The sequence below is a fragment of the Lasioglossum baleicum genome, chromosome 13, assembly GCF_051020765.1.
Source record: "Lasioglossum baleicum chromosome 13, iyLasBale1, whole genome shotgun sequence".
Taxonomy (NCBI): Eukaryota; Metazoa; Arthropoda; class Insecta; order Hymenoptera; family Halictidae; genus Lasioglossum; species Lasioglossum baleicum.
In genome coordinates, this window is record NC_134941.1 from 5847433 (window position 1) to 5867789 (window position 20357).

General features: G+C 35.2%; 2 protein-coding genes across 22 annotated transcripts in view; one reads left to right on the forward strand and one right to left on the reverse strand.

Annotated features, from left to right (window-relative positions):
• The window catches only part of LOC143214797 (uncharacterized), a 308560-nt gene that overhangs the window by 71691 nt on the left and 216512 nt on the right, over positions 1 to 20357 (forward strand). For 3 of the 20 annotated variants that reach the window (XR_013010221.1, XR_013010213.1, XR_013010220.1), the window contains one exon: positions 17861 to 17918. The exons of the other annotated variants lie outside the window; for them this stretch is intronic. The gene's annotated coding sequence lies outside the window, so the exon portion shown is untranslated. The remainder of the gene's footprint in view (positions 1 to 17860; positions 17919 to 20357) is intronic. 20 annotated transcript variants of the gene reach the window in all.
• Positions 1 to 20357, reverse strand: part of LOC143214788 (dipeptidase 1) — a 228519-nt gene that overhangs the window by 36138 nt on the left and 172024 nt on the right. For both annotated transcript variants that reach the window (XM_076436179.1, XM_076436180.1), the window contains exons 6-8: positions 16914 to 17046; positions 11860 to 12010; positions 3464 to 3533 (exon numbers count right to left, since the gene is read on the reverse strand). In XM_076436179.1, the coding sequence (XP_076292294.1) occupies positions 3464 to 3533; positions 11860 to 12010; positions 16914 to 17046 (354 nt within the window). The remainder of the gene's footprint in view (positions 1 to 3463; positions 3534 to 11859; positions 12011 to 16913; positions 17047 to 20357) is intronic.

A 20357-nucleotide genomic window follows, 5' to 3' on the forward strand; every position in this document is an offset into this window, starting at 1 on the left:
AACAATATAGGCATGCAATTGATATAAATTTTCTCCTTTTTTTAGGAAATTACGATCTACAAAATAGTTCTAAGCACTGAAACCGTAAAATAAATTAGTTAATGTTCGTCTACTTACATAAGGAATATGCAATCATCTAACACATTGAAAGTAGCTGGTGCATGGACATAATTTAGATCTACAAAGGGCATATTTTAAATTTCCATGATAGGGGCAAGGAAAAATAGTTAAAAATTTCAAGAAAATTTCTGTTACATATTCATCTAAAAAATTTTCGAGTCGTTTGGTCCGATTCGAAAAGAGCGTATAAAGGGTGTCCGCTAAATTTCATCCTTGCTGTCACTCGAAGATATTTTAACTCGAAAATTAAACATTTCTTCCATCCTAGAATATATCCATTCCCCACGATTTTTTCAATTTTATGGATATGAAATTGGTGTGATACCTCAATGCAATACCTAAATGTTTAGTTATTGATTAGATACCTACATATTTAATAATGTAAACAATATTTTCAACGAAGTTACAGCAATTTTTAGTGGCACCTCAGACTCGCTATTCGAGTGCTAAGGGTTATACCTCCCGCGTATTCTTCCATCGTAACAATTAAATCCCACCACATTATGCAATCCGGGTGCGACAGGGTCGTCGAAAATGTCAGGAATGGAACGTCAGATTATCTTCGAGCGATTTATTCGAAACAGTTCGGCTGGGCTCTGCTCGACGGACGCTTTGCTCTCGTCCGGTTACGTAACGTGATACAACGGTATTGAAAGCCACGTGAATTCAATATCGGTGGGGCGGGCAAAACAAACGCAAAGAAAATCCTTTCGGTGTGCTTGGGGGAGGATACATCACGAAATTATTTTCAGCCGCCCTGTCTCTGTGTCGTAACACAGAGCGAGAGATGGGGTTTGCACACGGGACAAGGGGGTAGGGGCGGGCACGATGGCGGAGGACAGTCGGAATGGCTTTGAAATCCTCGGATTAGTGGAATTTTGTAGTAAATCGTCTGGCAGCGTCGCTGTGTCCTCCCCACAATAACGATTCTGTACCGACGTTGTTTCGATATAGTCAACGTCGTGCGCTTGAACAATCGAGCCATGTCTGGGCAATGTGGCTTCGTGCTTCCACACAAATACAATAGAGCCTAGGGTTGCGGCGGTTGGCGGATGTAAATGAGAGAAATGGCCGGGGAACAGAGAAAGAGTACAGAGAAACAAAAAGGAGACGCGCGGGAGTGGAGAGCAACATGGAGAGAGAGAAAGACGGAAACAGAGAGGGCGAGAAAGAGAGGCAGGCAACTTCCAAGAGAAAAGATTAAAAGAAAGAGAGAGAGAGAGAGAGAGAGAGAGAGGGCATGGGGTAGCCAGGGTGGAGAAGATAACAGAGATGGCTTATTTGATTTACGTTCCCGTTTGCATCTCTTCTTCTTCTTCTTCTTCTTCTTCTTCTTCTCCTCCTCCTTTTCTTCTCCTACTCCTCTCTTTCTCTCTCTCTCTCTCTCTTAGCAAGCTTTGGAACGTTCGTTCTCTTTTTCGCGTGCGACAGAAACCACCACCAAGAGACTGCAAATTTTACAGGATCGATGAGAAAGGATTCCATCCTCTATTCGGGGGTGGGGGGCTTCCCCGTGCTCTTATTCAGAAAAAGATTCGCTGCGATGTTCGGTTTTCTTTTTCAGTTTACCACCGATATATCGGAATCACGTGGCACGAACGTCAGAAATTCGGCCCGGAAAATTTCGTACCGATTTTATTTCGTTTTAACGGCAGAATGTTTTTCGCGGAATTCGATTAAAACTGGGTCACGCCCGTAACTTTCTGAAGCACGAAGAAGCGCCGTTCAAATGGAGCGTGAAGCATCATTGATTGCTCCCCGTTGATTATTATTTTCTTCTTTCGCCGCCGGGAATGTGAGAGCTATTTATAAATACGGCGAAAATTGCGCAACCCCTGATGGGGAGCATCGTGTTCGGATAACCGAACCGTCGCATGGTCTTGTAATGGGGAATCGTCTGTTGGAGCTTTCTACTGATTTTAGTGCACCTAACTGGATTGGGCTGAGCTATGTGTACATTTAAATGCTTGTCTATAATAATTATTATATACAGGGTGTCCCAGCTAACTTGACCATCTTGAATATCTTTGTTGTTTTTAAAGATACGTCAAATGTCTGAAGGACAAAGTTGAATGGTAAAATGGGGCTCATAAGATACCAACAAAATTTTGTTTTCATGTAATTTTTTTATGAGATTTCAAGGTCACCTTCATTTTATTAAATGGAATGAGGTATTTTTTAATACATCAATCGATGCAGCTGGACATTCGTTATAAAAAAGTACTAACCTATGTATGTCGAAAAGTTAGTAGTTCAGGAGATATTTCAATTTAAAAAACTCTAAAATACAGTCAGGGACAATTTAAATTGGACACCCTTAAAAATCGCATAACTTTTTAGAAATTGGTCCACAGGACTTGAATTTGTTTAAGATGTTAGACCGGCTAGTTCGCTAGAGAATAAGTAAACAAAAATTTAATACGATTGCAATTGGTAGGAATTATACAAAATTTTTAAAAATGTTTTATCAACATTTTTATCTGGGCCTGTAACGATAATTTAAAAAATGCGTTTTATAGATTTCGATAACTTATATGCATACTGAAAATTTCATCGAAATCGGTCAACATTGCAATGAGCTACATACGTTTAAAGATGAGAGCTTAAGGGTGAAAGTCGCAAATTTTCAGCCTTGCCAGGGCATTTCGCCCTTACGTGATCTAATTAAATTGAAATACATAGGTTTTAGTACTTTTTTATAAGGAATGTCCAGCTGCATCGATTGATGTATTAAAAAATACCTCATTCCATTTAAAAAAAATGAAGGTGACCTTGAAATCTCATAAAAAAATTACATGAAAAAAAAATTTTGTTGGTATCTTATGAGCCCCATTTTACCATTCAACTTTGTCCTTCAGACATTTGACGTATCTTTAAAAACAACAAAGATATTCAAGGTGGTCAAGTTAGCTGGGACACCCTGTATACATATGTATAAACATTTTCAAAATCTGCACAGTTTAAATCACAGTGAATGGTGAATCATTAGGATTTTTTAATAATTATGATAAAGTCTGATTGTCTAGTCGTGTATATCTGTTAAATATTCGTCCTAGAATAATTTTAGTTCATTTTTCCAAATTATATACCAATGTCGTTGTAGAATACTTTCTTCGCCAAATTTGTTGATAAATTATTCTTTCTTAGAAATGCATTACACAAGATCTTTTATCATCGTAAAAATAGATAAAAATTGATTTGAAACCCGTGTCATGTACATTCATGTCACCGTCAACTATGAAAGGAAACTGATTGTACCTTACAGGACATAATGGCGTATAATGAATGCACGCTAGACGAAGGTGAGTTATATGAAAAATGATGATCATGTCTGATGACTTACCTTTCCAAATTCACTGAGGCCTGGCGTCGTGTCCTGGGTATTGTTCGTCTCCCGAACTGAACAGACTGCCCTGCCAAGAAAATGTCTGTTAGAACTTCCTCTTTCTCGCGTGTAAATTCGTCGGAAAATTTATTACTTATTGGTAGATTGCGGATTTTTATGGAAAATGAACATTCTTTTCCAGGTACAGGAGTTGCAGACAGTTCTTTCTTGTGTTAATAATTTTATTGAATTTTTAAAATAGAGCAGCAGTATTTTTGAATTATTTACATAAACGTTTTACTATGTTGCATTCGATCTGCTCATTCCTCTTATAAATGCACAAAATTCGCAGTCTATTTATTAATCCATGCTCGTTTATTTTTGTCCACTAATATTTAGATGCTTATCTTAAACTCTTTATTCACATAAAAATAGGACCTTCCTATCCATTATTTTGCAATGGAAATATTTATACAATTTGGAAGTTGTCTAAATATCCACGATTATTTAAATAGAAACGATGAAATGTAGATATTTTTCTTATATTTAATAATAGAAGGAATCTATCAATATTTCAGAATTCAAGTTACTTTATAGCTTCAGAAAGTGTGTGGTCGTGATAAATTATAGAGTATTTCTATACTAAAATGAAAGAAGTAAAAGCAATTTTGCACATTTTATGTCAACAAATTATATCATCATTATCATTAAGTAATTTTGTACATACGGTTTAATTTGACATTAAACATTACTCGTCATAATTCGTTTTCATGTGTCATCATCATATCTCAAAAGATCAATTAAACAACAATAAACCGAAAATTGTGGCAAAGCATTCTTCCTGTAACTCTCCGAAATGAAATTCCGTTCACCAGCTACGAAGTATGCGCAGTTAATATGCAATTAAATTAATACGCAATAAACAGAGATACAATTAATTTTCTGATAAATTCTTTTCGATATTAATTTTCATTATGTTTTCAGCGAAGGTCTTTTTGATATATTCAATTTGCTGTTAAATGAATAATATTTTGCAAGTCTCAACCTAATGCCTTCTGTTATTCTATCATGATCAAAATAGTTGTCATACATTCCCATAATAAGAACAATAACGACAACTACATTACGTTTCAGCTACGTTATGAAAATAACACAATAATGAAAGAAGTATTTTAAAAATTGATAGCAACTGAAGGAAAAATGGTGTGAATCGGATGAAAAAAATATTCCCTGTAAAGCCTTTACACACTTGTTCCACTTGTCTAACATCTGTATTAAATTCTAATTGAATAACGTCGCGGAACAAGTCGCGAGCGAACGCAATTCAATTTCCCGGCTTCGATAAGAAGCCGGTGAAAAGAAAAACAACGGTAAAAAACGAGGGGGGGGGGGAGCGGTTGGAAACAAGACGAAATTAATAATCGTTCATCGTTGAGCAATCGGCGGGATTAAAAATCGATTTGCACGGTAATGACTGGCTTTTTGTTACACGGACGCGGGGGAGAAATTTAATTCGCAACGGGCGGACGTTGGGGACAGGGAATTCGAGAGGGTGCAATCTTCCCGGGCCGCTTTAAAATCGAGAAATAATTTGTCACAGGGAAAAGCAATTCCTTAGTTCGGGAACGGGTCATATAACGGAGGTGGTCACGGCTCAGAACGCCGAAAGATCGTCGGCGACTTGCGAAGCCATAGAAAATTTAATCCGCCCTGGCTTTCGCCGGTAATCTTTCTTCTCCGCTCGATTTTCGCCCCGATGCGAACGCCCGAGCCCGCGTCGTGCTCGCGGAAATGCTTCAGAGGAGCCCGGAGAAAGAAAGGTCGACAGCTCGTCGTCATCCAGAATTGCGGGAAACGCAATCGTCCCGACAATTCCCTCTTCCCACAGGGGGGGAGCCCGCGAAAAGACAAAGAGCCGGTCGGAGAAAAGGCGAGAGGACGGAGAGAACGAGGTTAGAGATTGACGCTAGGCCTACAGGAAACACCCTTCCTAAATCGATATTTTATTCGGTTCGAGCAAACACTCGCCGTTTCATGATCGCGTTTCATTCCGCCGGCAATAAACTGTTTCGAAACCGTTCGATTCCGATGCGTCCGATTTTTATAACGTTTGTAAAACGAGAAAAAAATATACACCGCATCTGGAAAGCATTGGCGTACTAACTTTCAGATTTTCGGGAAATTGTCAATATTCAAACTGCTATGATTTTGCACAAAAAAAGATGTATATTATTGGTCAACAATGGAACTGCGGCCATTTTTAAGTCTAAAGCCTTTCGTTTGGCAATCTATCGTCCATTTTCTTCTAGTAAGATCTTTTTAGTGAAAAAATCTACCATGGAAAAAATTGAACATCAAGTTTCGAGGGTTTGTTGTAAAGAAGAAGCTTCACTCTTCGACTCTGTGGCAAAAGCCAAGAAAAAATTTTTCAATTTGTTTCGATTTGTTTTTTATTAGGAAATCTCTTATGAGATTTATTGCAACATAATGTAGTACATTACAGTTATAACGAACATAGAGGATAAAACTTATCCAAAATCTTCCCAGAGTAGGATTTTAATTTGTATCAATTCGTAGCACTTTTTAAAAAATGTTTAAGCATCCCACCCGATAAGTAAACATAATTTTAGAAGAAATGTCAAAAGAAAAAATGGATATTTATTACTTGCGCATTGGAGGGTTAAACAGCTGAAATCAATTTTAGCCATTTCACTTTTTTATACAATATTTTACCCAACTTAATTTTGTGATAAATAGACTTTTTGTTAGAAACCAATTGTATAAAAGAATATGTTAGATGCAGGGCGTGTTTGGAATTCCCTTCGGTGGCTAGAAGCCCCATTTTATTCGCATGACGCTATAAGAAAGTGGCGAATATCGGGTCATTCGTTGAAAAGGAAAGATATATGTAGCATCGAAAGGAAGATTTGTTCTGAAACAAGGCGAGTCAGGTTCTTATTTACGGCGCCACGAGGTACAGCGTCGAGGGGCACATAACGTAGGCAGGGATTGAAAACCAGGTCGAATCGGGTCGTCGGCCATTGTGCAATACTTTGGACTTGAACTGTTATATAGTTATAGCCAGTGATATCAGTAACCGTGTCGTACTTTACATGCAGAAAGATACTGGTGTCATCTCGCGAAACTCTTCAGGGTATACCGGGTGGGTCGAGTAACGCGACTGAATTTACCATTTTCCTTTTACCATAAATATCTCGTTCAGTCGCGGCAATATAAAATAGATTTTGTTAGCCGTTTATCGGAAATAAATCTCGTATTGTTGAAATGCGAATCGAATACGGTCGGTCGTCAATCGATATGTTGCCAGATTCGCGTAAACTATTTTATACGTCGGTGATAAAAATAAATGAATTTCATAAGTACCTTGTCAGAAGCAGAGATTCAAAAATGTTTTTTCTTTTAATAATTTTAATAAGTTGGAAATAGAGTGTAATAATATTCGGTGATTCTACTGCTATCTTCACAGTTTCCTACTTCACCAATTCAATTTTGTCATGAGCCTAATTATTATACTATTTTCGACATATTAAAATTTAAAAACTTGTTGGAAATAGTGTAATAATATTCGGTGATTCTTCTGCTATCTTCACAGTTTCCTACTTCACCAATTCAATTTTATCATGAGCCTAATTATTATACTATTTTCGACATATTAAAATTGAAAAACTTTATTTAAACTTCATTCAAACTGTAGGTAAACAATTCCCACTTTCTGTGGAAAGTGATTTTGGTATTAACTTTGATGTTACATTTTCGTTTATTTACAATGAGTATAAAACTGTTTACATATCATGTTTTCATATAATACCGGAAACATATATTTGCAACGATAAATATTTACATACAATGTAAACATTGAAGAGACATCGTGTATCTCGAAAATTTATTTAAAAGCATAGAAAAAATATATTGTTATAAGTTATAAGTTATGGACCCACTCCCCATAACTTATAACACTGCGAATTTTTGGAAATTAATATGGAAATAATTTCGTTTCGATCCACGAACTGGCAGTATTCATCCAGTCCATTTCAGGTTTGTAACAAGCATCGCGGAATTATTCTAGTGTAACGGCAAACTTTTGATGTGGGTAGTATGTAAATAGATTGTGTTGTAGTCGTGTTCCAGGTTTCGTTGCCTCGAAATGTAGGTATATATCTAACTACTAGCTGTGACAAAAAATATTCAATAAATAAAGATGACATGAATAATCCAGATAGGAATTATTTATACAATATGAATGTAAAATTTCCACTGACTTGTAAAATATGAGAAATTGTATTCGAATAGCATCTCTTATTTTTTGTTTGCGTTTTCGTATAGTCTGTTCATATAGGGTGGCATCGTAGTAACAGTAAAAAGAATACTTGTAATAATAGAATACCAAATATTGAAAGTTTGTAATGTATTATATTTATTTCTTAATCAATTATAAGAAACAGTAACCAAATAGAAAGTGCTTACTTTCTTAAACAATTTGAATGGATCGATGATAATATATATTGACATTTCTAAATTCTTTTAAGCTTTCTACCACTTTATTGGTAGATTATATTGGTTTCATTGGTGACTTATTGGTAGATTGCGGTTCTATATGCAAAATAGAAATTTTCTGTATCAATTACAAAGTACTGGAGTGAAATAAAAATTTGTTTCCTCCGTTATTAATTCTAACAAGTTGATAATATACTGATCAAAGGAAATAAAAATTCGGAGTCTGCCCCTCGTCATATATTCTTTTGGGCATTGGTAGGACAGAATTGTAGGGATGCATAAAATAAAGCTCTATTTACAACAACACGGTACACGTGGCACCGTGGGACACATAAAACTTGGCCCAAGGATTGATGTCCTCAAGGAACTCATATTTCTGCCGCGTTTCGACGTTACACTACCGACAGCCCCATGTTTCTCGTGAATCTGGCCACGTTGATTTCAGCTTTTCCCCATGAACAGAGGAAACAATAAGAAACTTTGCAAGTTGTAAACGTTGAACAGTGGATCGCGTCTCCGGAGAGATTGAATCGTCGGACTAAACCCCGGGAATTTCGTTGAAATACAGCGACTGAAAAGGAAACCGCAGAAAGTTTTTCGATGCGCCGTCGACCATGGCGAAACGAAATCCTGTGCGAAGATCGACTCTTATAGAAAGGATCGTTTATCGGACATCGGGCCATTGGACCTTTGAAGCGTCCTACGAATCATTCATCTCTGGATCATGATCGACGGACTTCCGAAAATATTTTCTTTCATTTGCCATCGCTTTGAATGAAAATTCACCTAGTACCTAGTACCTAGTTCAACTATTCTGCCATTTATCTACTTGATTTTTTTTTACTCTGGATCTTGTTAAAACTCTCTGCAGACTCTAAATAAAAAGTTTCTGCGTCAATTGTAAGACACAGAAACTAAATTTACATATATCTTTCACATATGTTAATATAATGAAAATAAAATATTAATACTCGTATAGTCTTTCAAACTTTTCAATCTTTTAACTTGCACCTACTGAATACGTCCTAAATTTGAGAGGGCAAATGTACACAAAAACTTTTCCTTGAGGTCATGGGTGCTTGGCAAACTGGATTGTATATTTTAAATAATATGACCTTCATATGACCTTGCGTAGCAAAAATAATATTAAAACCAATGCTGGGTAAAATAGTAAATCAAAATAAAATATTTTCTGTGATTATTTTCTAAATTCTGTTTCATTATTCAATTTGATGTTTACTTTCGTATTAAAGAAAATACTGTGCGAGATATACACGTAACACTTTTCACGATTTTTCAAGTGCCATACTTGCGATAATCTGACAAAAAAATATTTTCAAGAAAAGTTGATCAGTTTTCGATTGGCTATACATTGCAATAAAAAAAAGTTCCACATTTTTTTAGTATTGTCAAGGCCACCTTCTTTTTTTAAATGGCACTTGGTATCTTTGACTTAACAGTATTATAGTCCGTATCAAGGTGAATTCAATGACCTAGTATACCATGACCTTTGGATGACTTTGAAGTACCATTTAAAAAAATGAAGGTGGCCTTATGTTAGCAATAATTAAAAAGAAAATTTTAGAACTTTTTTATTGCAATGTATAGCCAATCGAGAGAGAGAAAACTGATCGACTTTTGTTTAAAATATTTTTTTATCAGATTACACGGTCCAACATATTTCAACTCTTTTTCGACGTTCCGATTCTCACTATGGGATTCTTATAGAGTTTCCCGCGCTGATTCTGAATCTGCCCTCAATTTTTCTCCTAGACGCACAGTTTTTGAGATATTTGAGTTTGAAAAAAGACATATTCTTCAACTTTAAACAAATATTGTGACGTTATTACAAAAGATATTGAATTGTTCTGTACTGCAAAAGACTCTGTAGACTTTCCCCGAATACATTGATATCCAATATTAATACGTTATGATTGTTTAATTGTTTAAAGTTGAAAAATATGTCTTTTTTCAAACTCAAATATCTCAAACGCTGTGCGTCTAGGAGAAAAATTAAGGAATCAGCGCGAAAAACTCTATAAGAATCGTATAATGAGAATCGAAACGTTTTTTGGCTGTTGGACAGTGTTATCGTAAGCACTTAATTGAAAAATCGTGAAAAGTGTTACGTGGGACACCCAGTATATTTGATCTCTTTTGAAAGTTAGTTGTGCAATGCTGTTTTTGACACAAAAAATATTGAGTAACTTTATAAATAATAGATGGTTAGTAAACGAGGACGAACGATTGGAAAAGGTTTACCCGTTCTCGAAGGGTTAGAAGTAAAATGAAGGAATGCTGTTCTCAGTGGGAAATTCAAAAAATTTGATTGACTCAAAACGTAGAAAAAATTTGCTCCACCGCTGGGCGAACATATCGGGGGGTCTGGTTGTTGGCCAAAAGAAAAGTACTTTCCGTTCCCTATCGAAACAAAGTTCTTTGGGCTTCGCTTCGTCCAACGTACGACGTAAGTGTAGGTTTTGGCATGGTACTGGAATCGTCGAGATGGAAGAAATTTCTGCGCGCCAAGGTTTTAGATTGCTTCGAGCTCTTTCAGGCTGATCGGCCGTGGGATAGGTTTTTCCATCGACGATGGATCGCGGTACAAAGCGGGACGAACGATTCGGTAAATAGTACTGGCCTTGGTGAAAGGTCCGGGGTGGAGAGAAGTAAGTTTCTTTCGGCGATTAATTGAAACGGAAAACCGTTCCCTCCCGACGAACGGTCGAATGTTTTACACGGGATCAAGTCAATGTGAATTCCTGCCGCATGATATTCGAATTGAAAGACCTCCTGAAATTTCTTCTCCCTTTCGCTCAAAGTGAATAGAGTCTTTTCTCCGTCGCGAACTTGCTTCTTTTTTATAGGTATTCTTCGTCTCTCTTCGGCATTGTGCCCTTATAATATGTTTCCCCGGGAATTTAATGAAACCACCGGCCGCATTAAATCGCTGATAATAGTGATCGTTTTTTTTTCGGTCGGTCTCGAGAGCAGTTTATTTCTGCTGTTAATTCGGTCTGAACGGATGACCTGAATTTTTGATTGAATTGGAGATTATTTATAATGTGGGCTGTAGCGAGCACTCATTTATGCGAGCTAATTAACAAGTATGGTTTAATAGATATATTTTCTTCATTAGTTCTGCCATCATGATAGTCGCGTAATATTTTCAATTTTGAATAAAGCTGGCTCTCTGGTTACGTTTTATGCGGTTTAGAATTCCATGAAATTCGCAGTCATTAGGTGTGCAAATTAATTCGTGGCTCTCACAATTAATCTGTTGAAACTTAACCCTTTGCACTCAACTGTCCCTTCTAAAGGGACGTGGTTTTAGCCAGCAAAATTGGTTTGGTAATTTTAGAACTTGGAAACACTGAGAACACTTGTACGTGCATAGTGAAACATGTGTAATTAACCAACAAGAAAGAAAGTTAATAAGTTGAGACTTGCTTTTCTACAACTTCGACTACGTCTTTTAAATGATTATGTACACATTATTCATGTTATTCAAGTGAAAAACAATGAACGAGATTTATCTGTTTATATAGAAAAAAAACAAAGACGACAGATAAATTACTACACGTGTATATTATCACGCCTACACAAGTGTTAACATGTAAAATTTTATTGCTGTTTCATAAAATATATGTCACTAAAGTTTCAGATCGGGGGTTTCACGTAAATAGAATAATTATTCTCAGTACTGTGCTATTTTATGAATAATACGTTCGTTGTTTCGAGAAGAGAAGAGTGAAAATGGTTCGATAGCGTAAATTCGGAAAACTCTGCTTCAATACTGCATGTAAAGTGTTAATAATTTGTTGACAAGACGAAGCACCATCGTCTACTGCTATTAATTTTATTTTTTGCTGCTCGTACATATTGGTTTTTCCACTCACCAGGAAGTATCGCAGGCATGCGTCAGGGTAAGGTATCTCGCGCCCAGGCCGTAAAATGTCCTGAGAACACCCAAGGAATTCCCTAGGGAATGACCACCTTCCACTCCGATAAGACTTGCGATTTTGCCTTCTCGATGCGCCTCGATAAGACCTACGCAAACAGAAAAAAGTACATGATGTTTTAACAGATCCTTTATCGAAACATATTACTATAGCTAAATGTTTATTTGTACATTCTTATTAGGAAAGGAATACAGTATTCTTTAGATGTAAGACGATGTTATGGTACACAAACTCTCGACCCGTTCAAGAACAATGTCAAGCTGAATATGTACACTCATCCGTAATACGTCAAAAACCGTCCCGAGCAATATATATTTTTGTGATTATTAGTATTCTTTATTTTGCATACTTATGTTTAAGATATAGGAAGAGATCGCCTGACACAGTACTTAATGGCAGATAGTTTATTAAATGATTGGAATATAACGAAAAAACAATTAATAGATGCAGAAATTAAAGTATTTATGGCACTGTGATAATTTGATTTTATTAATAGGCAATTATATGCACGTATTTGTTTATGTAACTGTTTGAAGATTTAGGTGATCCTTTATTTTTCCATATTTCTAATATTACAGAATAAAATAGATTTTCAGTTACCAATTTAGTTAGCATCGATGTTCGATAAATTCAAGAAATCGTTGCACTTTTAAAATCTACTTTGAAAGTCCACTTGAAGGTTAAATAAATATGTATTTGGAAAAGAGTTGGCTTGTAGTAGCTACCAGAAACTTTCGAGTTTCAGGACTTCGTATCTTTTTTACTTTGGTCAGTTTGTTCCCCTTAGCATAAATCCACCATTCTATGGTTAACCTTCTCCCTTAACTTGTAACAAAATAAAAATGATCCACCTGAATTACAACAAACCGGAGTGACGTAGAAATTTATTTTCTCTCTTAATATGTTTTATAGATCAATTAAAGATAATATAAAAGTAGTTTGGAATTCGCCGAATATTTTCAATGATTTAAATCCGCTGTCTACTAATTATATTTTATAAATTCTTATCAAACGTAGAATGATTGAAAACTATGTATATAAAACGCATGTTTGTGCAAATTCTTTGTACCAACGTAACCACTTCGCGCTTCGTACCGCAATTTACTTCTATTTTCACATCTGTGGTAACGATTTTCGTCGAACGCGGTTTTATGTTTCGCGGGTAATGGCGTCTACCGCCGAGTTGCATGATCCAGCCATCACCTCGTACAAGATTTGACAAAACGCGCGCCGTGTCTCTCGAGACAAGTGAAATGTCCTTTCCCTGACTTTCTAGAGTATTCTTCTGGCGACCCCGATTTGGTTTCCTAGTTGGCGGAGTTCCTTGAGCTTATGAAAATGGCTTCCAACGTAGGTTACTTGTCATCAAAACTTTTACAAGTTTTCACGCGGGTTACAGACTCCCCCGTGCCTCCACTGTAGTTTCCCTTTTCGGTTCCCCACGGGAAATGCCTAGCCTCCTCGCCGAGGAATAATTTTCTGTTTTTGCAACTGTGGAATTATTCATCCCCTGATTTAGTGAACGCGCAAAATAAAAGGGGGCTTGTCGGTATCGTGACATTCTTGTCAACATGTATATTTTATTTCATACGGAAAATGATTTTAAATTGTGAATCTGTCAGTATATGATCCGATCAATTTATTAATATAGAAAATAATTATTTTTCAAATATTTTGCCTGTATCCCCACTTTCTTAACAAGTGTATTTTTTGTTGAAAGATTCAAGGACTACATAGACATTTTTATTTGGTTGGCACTTTAGGGCAAATTGTATTTAGAACTATTTTACAGTTTAATTAATTGTTTGAAAGCCTTTATCACATACCGAATTTTATAAAATATGATATTAAAATGCCTTATAATTAGCCGTTGAATCGACGAGTCGTTTACTTACTAAGGGTTGCGTCGGGATTATAGTAGTTTTATTACGTACACTGTTAGTGCATGTTTCTCAGGAACTTCAACTGTTTTCAGGATTACAGACTATTCACTGTCACGAAAAAGTAAAGTAACGAGTTCGATTAAAATTTCCGTGACGCGAAAGTAATTTTCAGGAACAAACGAGAATTCTCTCGGAAATGTCGATCATTCGCTACTAGAATAGAAAAGTGCTGTGTACAATTAAAATTTGGTTATTGCAAATTTTAATACCTTGTGTTTTTAATAAATTCGAAATAAAATACTTGTCTTGGCAAGTGTTATTTATTAATTAAAGGAATAATTACATAAATAGATCTCTAAAAAGGGCCCCTTCATTCATTTGTAATTTTTCTACAAAAGCTGCAATTTACCAAATTTTAGAAAATGATTATTAACGATTATATAGGAACATTTTTATTATAACAGATTATCTAATATAGTCGATTCTTGAAATATTAGTAAAATCAGTTCCATATTTCAGAAGTAGTTGCAAAAACACTTATAGTCAATGTTGGAGAAATTATGGCTAGATCGAATCATACAGAATTCATTGCAAGAACGTGTGCAGCCAGTTTAAAAGAACGTTTCATAAATACTTCATGTCTCATGATTGAAAGCATAACTTCTGCAATCTCCAATAAGATTTTGCACCCTGTCTAGCTACTATAGTAGCTCTATGTTTTTCCTGAGCGTGATAATGGTGACCAGAATTAATCTTCCTTTAAAATAGGAACTGAAGATTCAATTTTTAAAAAAGTAAATCAATAAAAATCGTATGAAATACAATTTAAAAACCCTTGAAAATATAATTTGTAATTGTTCATTTCTTTCTGATTGAATTGAAAAAACAGCTTGACTTTTCAAAGAAATATTATAAATTAATTAAAATTCCGAGAGAACCAATGTAAATTTATCTCCCGAAAATATCATTGGTAATTTTTCATATCATCTTTCTCGTGGCTTGCTTGAATCGCATTACAAACGATTGAAGTTCCTTAAGATCTCTAATCAGTTGGTAATTAAATAGTTAAAAAGCAGCGCCATCGATTAACATTGTACAGATAAGTAAACATTTTTGAGTCGTCGGTTAGCCTCCAACAATATGCAGTGGTTTTATCAAGTTGGAACCAATAATTACTTTCCTCTTGAACGATACTGCTTCAGAGAAATCGAGCAATTAATACTAGTCTCCTTTGTCCCCTCGAGTTTCCTCGAGAGCAAACTTCCTGTCAGGTTCTGCCGTTTCTACTGTATCCATTGTTACTCGCAGTTGGTACGCGTTTCTAGCAATCTAATTACCACTTCAACAAGTACCAACATTTAAAACTTGAAAATCTGATTTCTCACTATCTGTCAACTGTGATTAAAACTCCTGTCAAAACACAAATGAAGCGACTGTGCTCCACACAACACCTTTCGCGTTATGATCTTTCTTCATCCATCGATTTAACATTAAATTCTAATTTTCCAGTATTGAGAGTTCGGCATTTAAAAATTTCAGCACCTTTACAATATTAAAAATTAAAGGAATAAAACATTTCACACAATCATTTAAAGAAGAATCTTCAAAATTTGTTTTATCATTTTTCTCATTTATTTTAATGTATAAATACGAATTATACTTAACATAATAAACATTCTTTAATTCTATTCATTGTAAAACTAGTAGGAAAAACAGTTGAAAAAGAATCTTCAAAATCTGTTCCATCATGTTTTCTTGTATATTTTATAAAATTTATGTTACGTAGTGGTAAATTTAAATAAAATATCAATTGATAACGAAAGTCTGCACTCATTCAAACGTAGATTGGAATTTTACAAAACGTATAAAGTTATTGTATACCATAACGTGAATTAATTAATATTATTTATGGTTCATGCAAAGCGAACAAGAACGCAATTGTACAAAATTCGCGAGAAGTTATTTAATTGATTTACAGCACAAAAATTGCAGTACAAAATAACACGTGAACGTTCCATGAATTAATTTTTACAAACAACCCGCAGTTTCTGCGAACAATGAATAATTAATGATAAAAGGAATGTCGTCGATGTTCCATTTCATGATGCAATTTCTGTTCCCGCGGAATGGACGAGAATAAATCGCGGGTCGTACCATTTCGAAATCCGCGATAATGCATCGTTCCTTCCAAGAACGTAAATCTTTGTCCTTTTTCTGTTTCACGGCGCTATGAGATTACATTTTTTATTTTTACAGCAATCCAGGGGAATCGTGTCTGATAAATTTTGCCCGAACCATTACATCCGCCCTTGATCCTTTATGTTGCAATCTTCTTCCCGATTCTTTCTTCTTCTCTGTTTTACTTGGCCTCGCGAAGCTTCAGCTGCACTTTACATATTCACACGACACTTTACACAATTCAAATCCGGCTACAGTGTATCCCTCGCGACATTTATTTTCTAGTTGCTTGGAAAATATCAAATGCAGCCTATTTTTCGCGCTGCATTGCTACTTTACTTCAACGACGCCCAGTTTATTTATTCCTTGCAGGATACTCTTCCGAAATACGCGATGTTTTATGCTTAACCATTAGACTGCGGACCTTTATGCGAAATACAAATTTTATTTGTCAATTACATTAAATACGAGTCAAATATAAATGTATCTTTTCTGTTGTACAAATACTTCTGTTATTTTTACAGTTTTGTACTTCTAAATGCATAAAATCCGCAGTCTATTAATTATTAAGTGAACATATATTTTATCGTATTTAGAAGTGACCTTTCCGATGAATGAACACGTAAGCGTAAATTGTTATTCAATTTTCTGAACACAGTTTTAACATATCAGATAGTTAACAGCTTATAGTGTGTAATTTGAAATGGATATCAAACCATTCGCAATTTGACCATTTCAGTGAGTAAATTTGACTTGTATAATAAAGTGAAAATCATAAATGTTATTTTAAATGTTCATTCTTGGGCATGTCAGTTAAAACGATGCAGTGAGAGCAATGCTGAATATTATTGTGCACAAAACGTCACCGCTATCGCGATCGGATTTCACAGATCGGCGATACGTTTTATTAAAGATAAACGGGATGCTCACCTTTGACGGAGGTAACCAAAGTTAAATGTTGAGCATTCATCTCGGCCAGTCGGCGGATCACGTCGATTTGTTCCAAGGAAAGCTGAACTGCATTTAACTGAGCTGCACCGCATGGAACGTAGGCGGACCAAAACTGAAAAGCGAATGCAACGGTCGTTATCAGTGCCTTATGTTCCGTTTTTTAGCTAGGAATAGGTGAAAATGACAGCAGAAGAAGTGCACTGATTTTGGTATAAAGGTTTTTATAAACGTCTAGCGCAATGCAACATACGGTGTGGATGTGCAATATTTTATATTCGGGTTCGGTTTAATATGCGCGAGTATGCAGCAAAATTTGCAAGCTTTTAGTATGCAGGTTTTTATCGTTATTTATTTGTGTGTTACTCATATTTTGGAATTATTTTGAAATAATTTTATGATGATTTCATTGTTGTTTTTTATGTTGTTAGTTATTTTCTGTAAACGGCACTGGTACTATTGTTGTACTATTATTATAGGAATATTTATTACCTTTCTTGTAACATTAATATGTTATGTACATAATAATACATTCAAATTTACTTTATCATTTATTCCATTCTTATATATGATATTCTTATGTAAGAGTTATATTAAAATTCATATTATAAATAATAGTTCATGTTGTATTAAAGAAATGTAATATACATATATTACATCAATATTTATTGTCAATATTATATCATCCTGTGTTATATTTATGTTATATTGTTATTACTATGTATTACATGTCATACGTAATTTTATATTACGTAGAAAAATCATCATTAAAAATTATGGTGAATTTTATGTTCTTCTTCTATTTGCCTCGCAGTTCCATTTTTGTTTCTTTCAAAAAATATATATATACTGCCAATATAATTATTGGCAGAATAGGAAAACAATAATGCACGTATATGTTAAAATATGACATTTGGTTAATTTGTTAGGTATGTGGTTATCTGGCGTTGAGCGAATCCGGAATTTTAGGCGATATGGAAGGGGCATGTATGAAATATTAATATTCAATATGTATTCGCATATCTACATCACTGTCCGATGGTAATTAACCACTGGTTGTAGTGTCATAATACGCTTATATTTATAACACTCGAGGGCACTTACAAGTGGGTGATAGACGGTTAATTAACACTTCTCATTGAGTGAGCCAATGCGCACTCATACGTCCATGCAAGACACTCTACAGATTTCAAAATCATTCTGTATGGTACTTAATCGATGCATTTTCCGAATGATGTTCATCGTATTGCTAGTTATCCTCATTCCTCGTGAAATCACAAAAATGCATTCACTTCTGTGTCGAGGAATCCAAATCGATTTTACGTTAATACAAAAGTGCTGTAGAATATTAAGGTATGCTTTGCAATTAAACCTTTAATTACTTTTTCATTCTTTACAATGAAAAACCTTACAATCAGAGATGTTAATAGACAACATCACATTAAATAAGTTTAAATGGTTTTGTCTATTTTAAAATATTTATTCAGTTGATCAACTGCCTTGAAATCGCACGAATAAAAATTTCTTAAAATTTTTTCTTGATGCTAACGGTCAGAAAATATTTTGTAAATAATCAAGATTTTTAATTTCTTGTGTTTCGGACCATAACTACATTCATATATTGATTGATAAAAATGTAATTCTTTGGCTTCTGATGATTTACAAAACGTACTCTATCAAAATATATAACTCGTGTAATTTTAATTATTTTTACTTTGAAAAAAATCATACATCCTCTTCAAATGCCAATAAATATGTGTGTAAAGTTCCAATGCAAAAGGTTCAACAGTTTCTCTGAAAAAAATTTCCCAAATGCAAAAATGGCCTCGAAATTCAGTGTATCCGGTTAATGCGCAAATTATGCGCGCAACAGTCGAAGTCAGTTGCCTTTGAACCGTCGACACGGCAGTGTAAAAAGTACTTTTAGACTGTCAGAGAGGCGATGGGCGAATCAGGCTAACAACAGAGGCGTCCTTGAATTGGCAAACACGAGGTTCAATTCCCCTCTACTAATTTAAGTGGTAACTCGTTTTGCATGAAATTTCGCGCAGCCGCTTGTGCAGGGTATAACTCGGTTGGGCCCCGCGTCTTTCTACTACGGCCATATCACTACGCGATTAGTATAATAACGTTGATCTCGTGGCAGCTACTCCGTGAGAATCGGGGATGCCAATCGGGTTAGACCGGAGCCGAAATTCAATATTTACGCTGGCGCAGAAACTCCACGGTAATCAGACCGCCGAGTAATTGGTAACGTTGCTTCTCAAAGCGGAACGCGGTGAAATGCGGAGGTGTGCCACCCTCGCCCTTCCCCTCTCTTTCGCTGCTTTTCACCTTAACCCCTTGTAGCTCACCCCGTGAAAATTGCTTCTGAAAAATTTTCAATTGCGCTCTGTGCGCTCGTGAAACACGAGGCCGCGATGTCACCTAACTTTTTATCATGAATAATCTCATATTAATAATCCCCGCGGTAAGACTTTCGAAATGTCCCGCCATCAAGATTCTGGATGGGTTAGTAGTACAGTTCTATCTCGAGAATAGGAAATTCTATCCCTCTTCTTATATTTACTAATCAGAGTTGGGCAGAAGTTTTATATAAATAAAAATTTCGAATAAAGTGTGTTTAAAACCCACTTGGAAAAAAACCACTTTATTCGAAATTTTTATTTAAATAAAATTTTTGCCCAACTCTGTTACTAATATATTAGATTAGGCTTGTCCAACTTTTCTTCGTCGCGAGCCACACGATCCTCTCACTACTTAAACCTTAAGCTTTAACCTTAAGCCACTACATTGCCATACACCTCTGGTGGTGCGACCGTCGACCCAGAGTCACTATATTAGGGGGGAGGGGGGTAAACACGAATTAAAGGGGAAAAAGGGAAAAATTTTGGTAAATTTTGTTCTTTTTACCACGCTTATATTAACTTGCCACGTTGCTGTTGTATGCGTCAAATCTTGTAATCGAATTTTAAACCTCTTCCCATAGTCCAATCTTGCTGAAATGTTGTATACACACTTTCTTCCGATGACAATAAAAGTAGAAAATAAGATATATAAAAAAACTGTTTAAAAACCACGCTTATATTAAAATGCACTAAAAAGGAGAAAATACGTTTTTTCCTGGTTCTCCATAAAATACCGAATCCAGTTAAATGATTGATAATATTTTTCCCCAAAATTTTAAGTAATTAGTTCAAAATTTCTTCTGTTATAAAAGTAGTGTCGGAATAGATAGAAAAATATAATATTAATTTAAATAAAATCGTGACATTAGTGACTATAAAAATAAAAAGTGTGGAGCGCCAAACTGTATTGACGTAATCTTCGTGGTCGCTACATGCTTTTATTTTTATAGTCACTGATGTCCTGATTTTATTTAAATTTATTTAAAATAAATTTATTTATTTATTTAAATTTTGAACT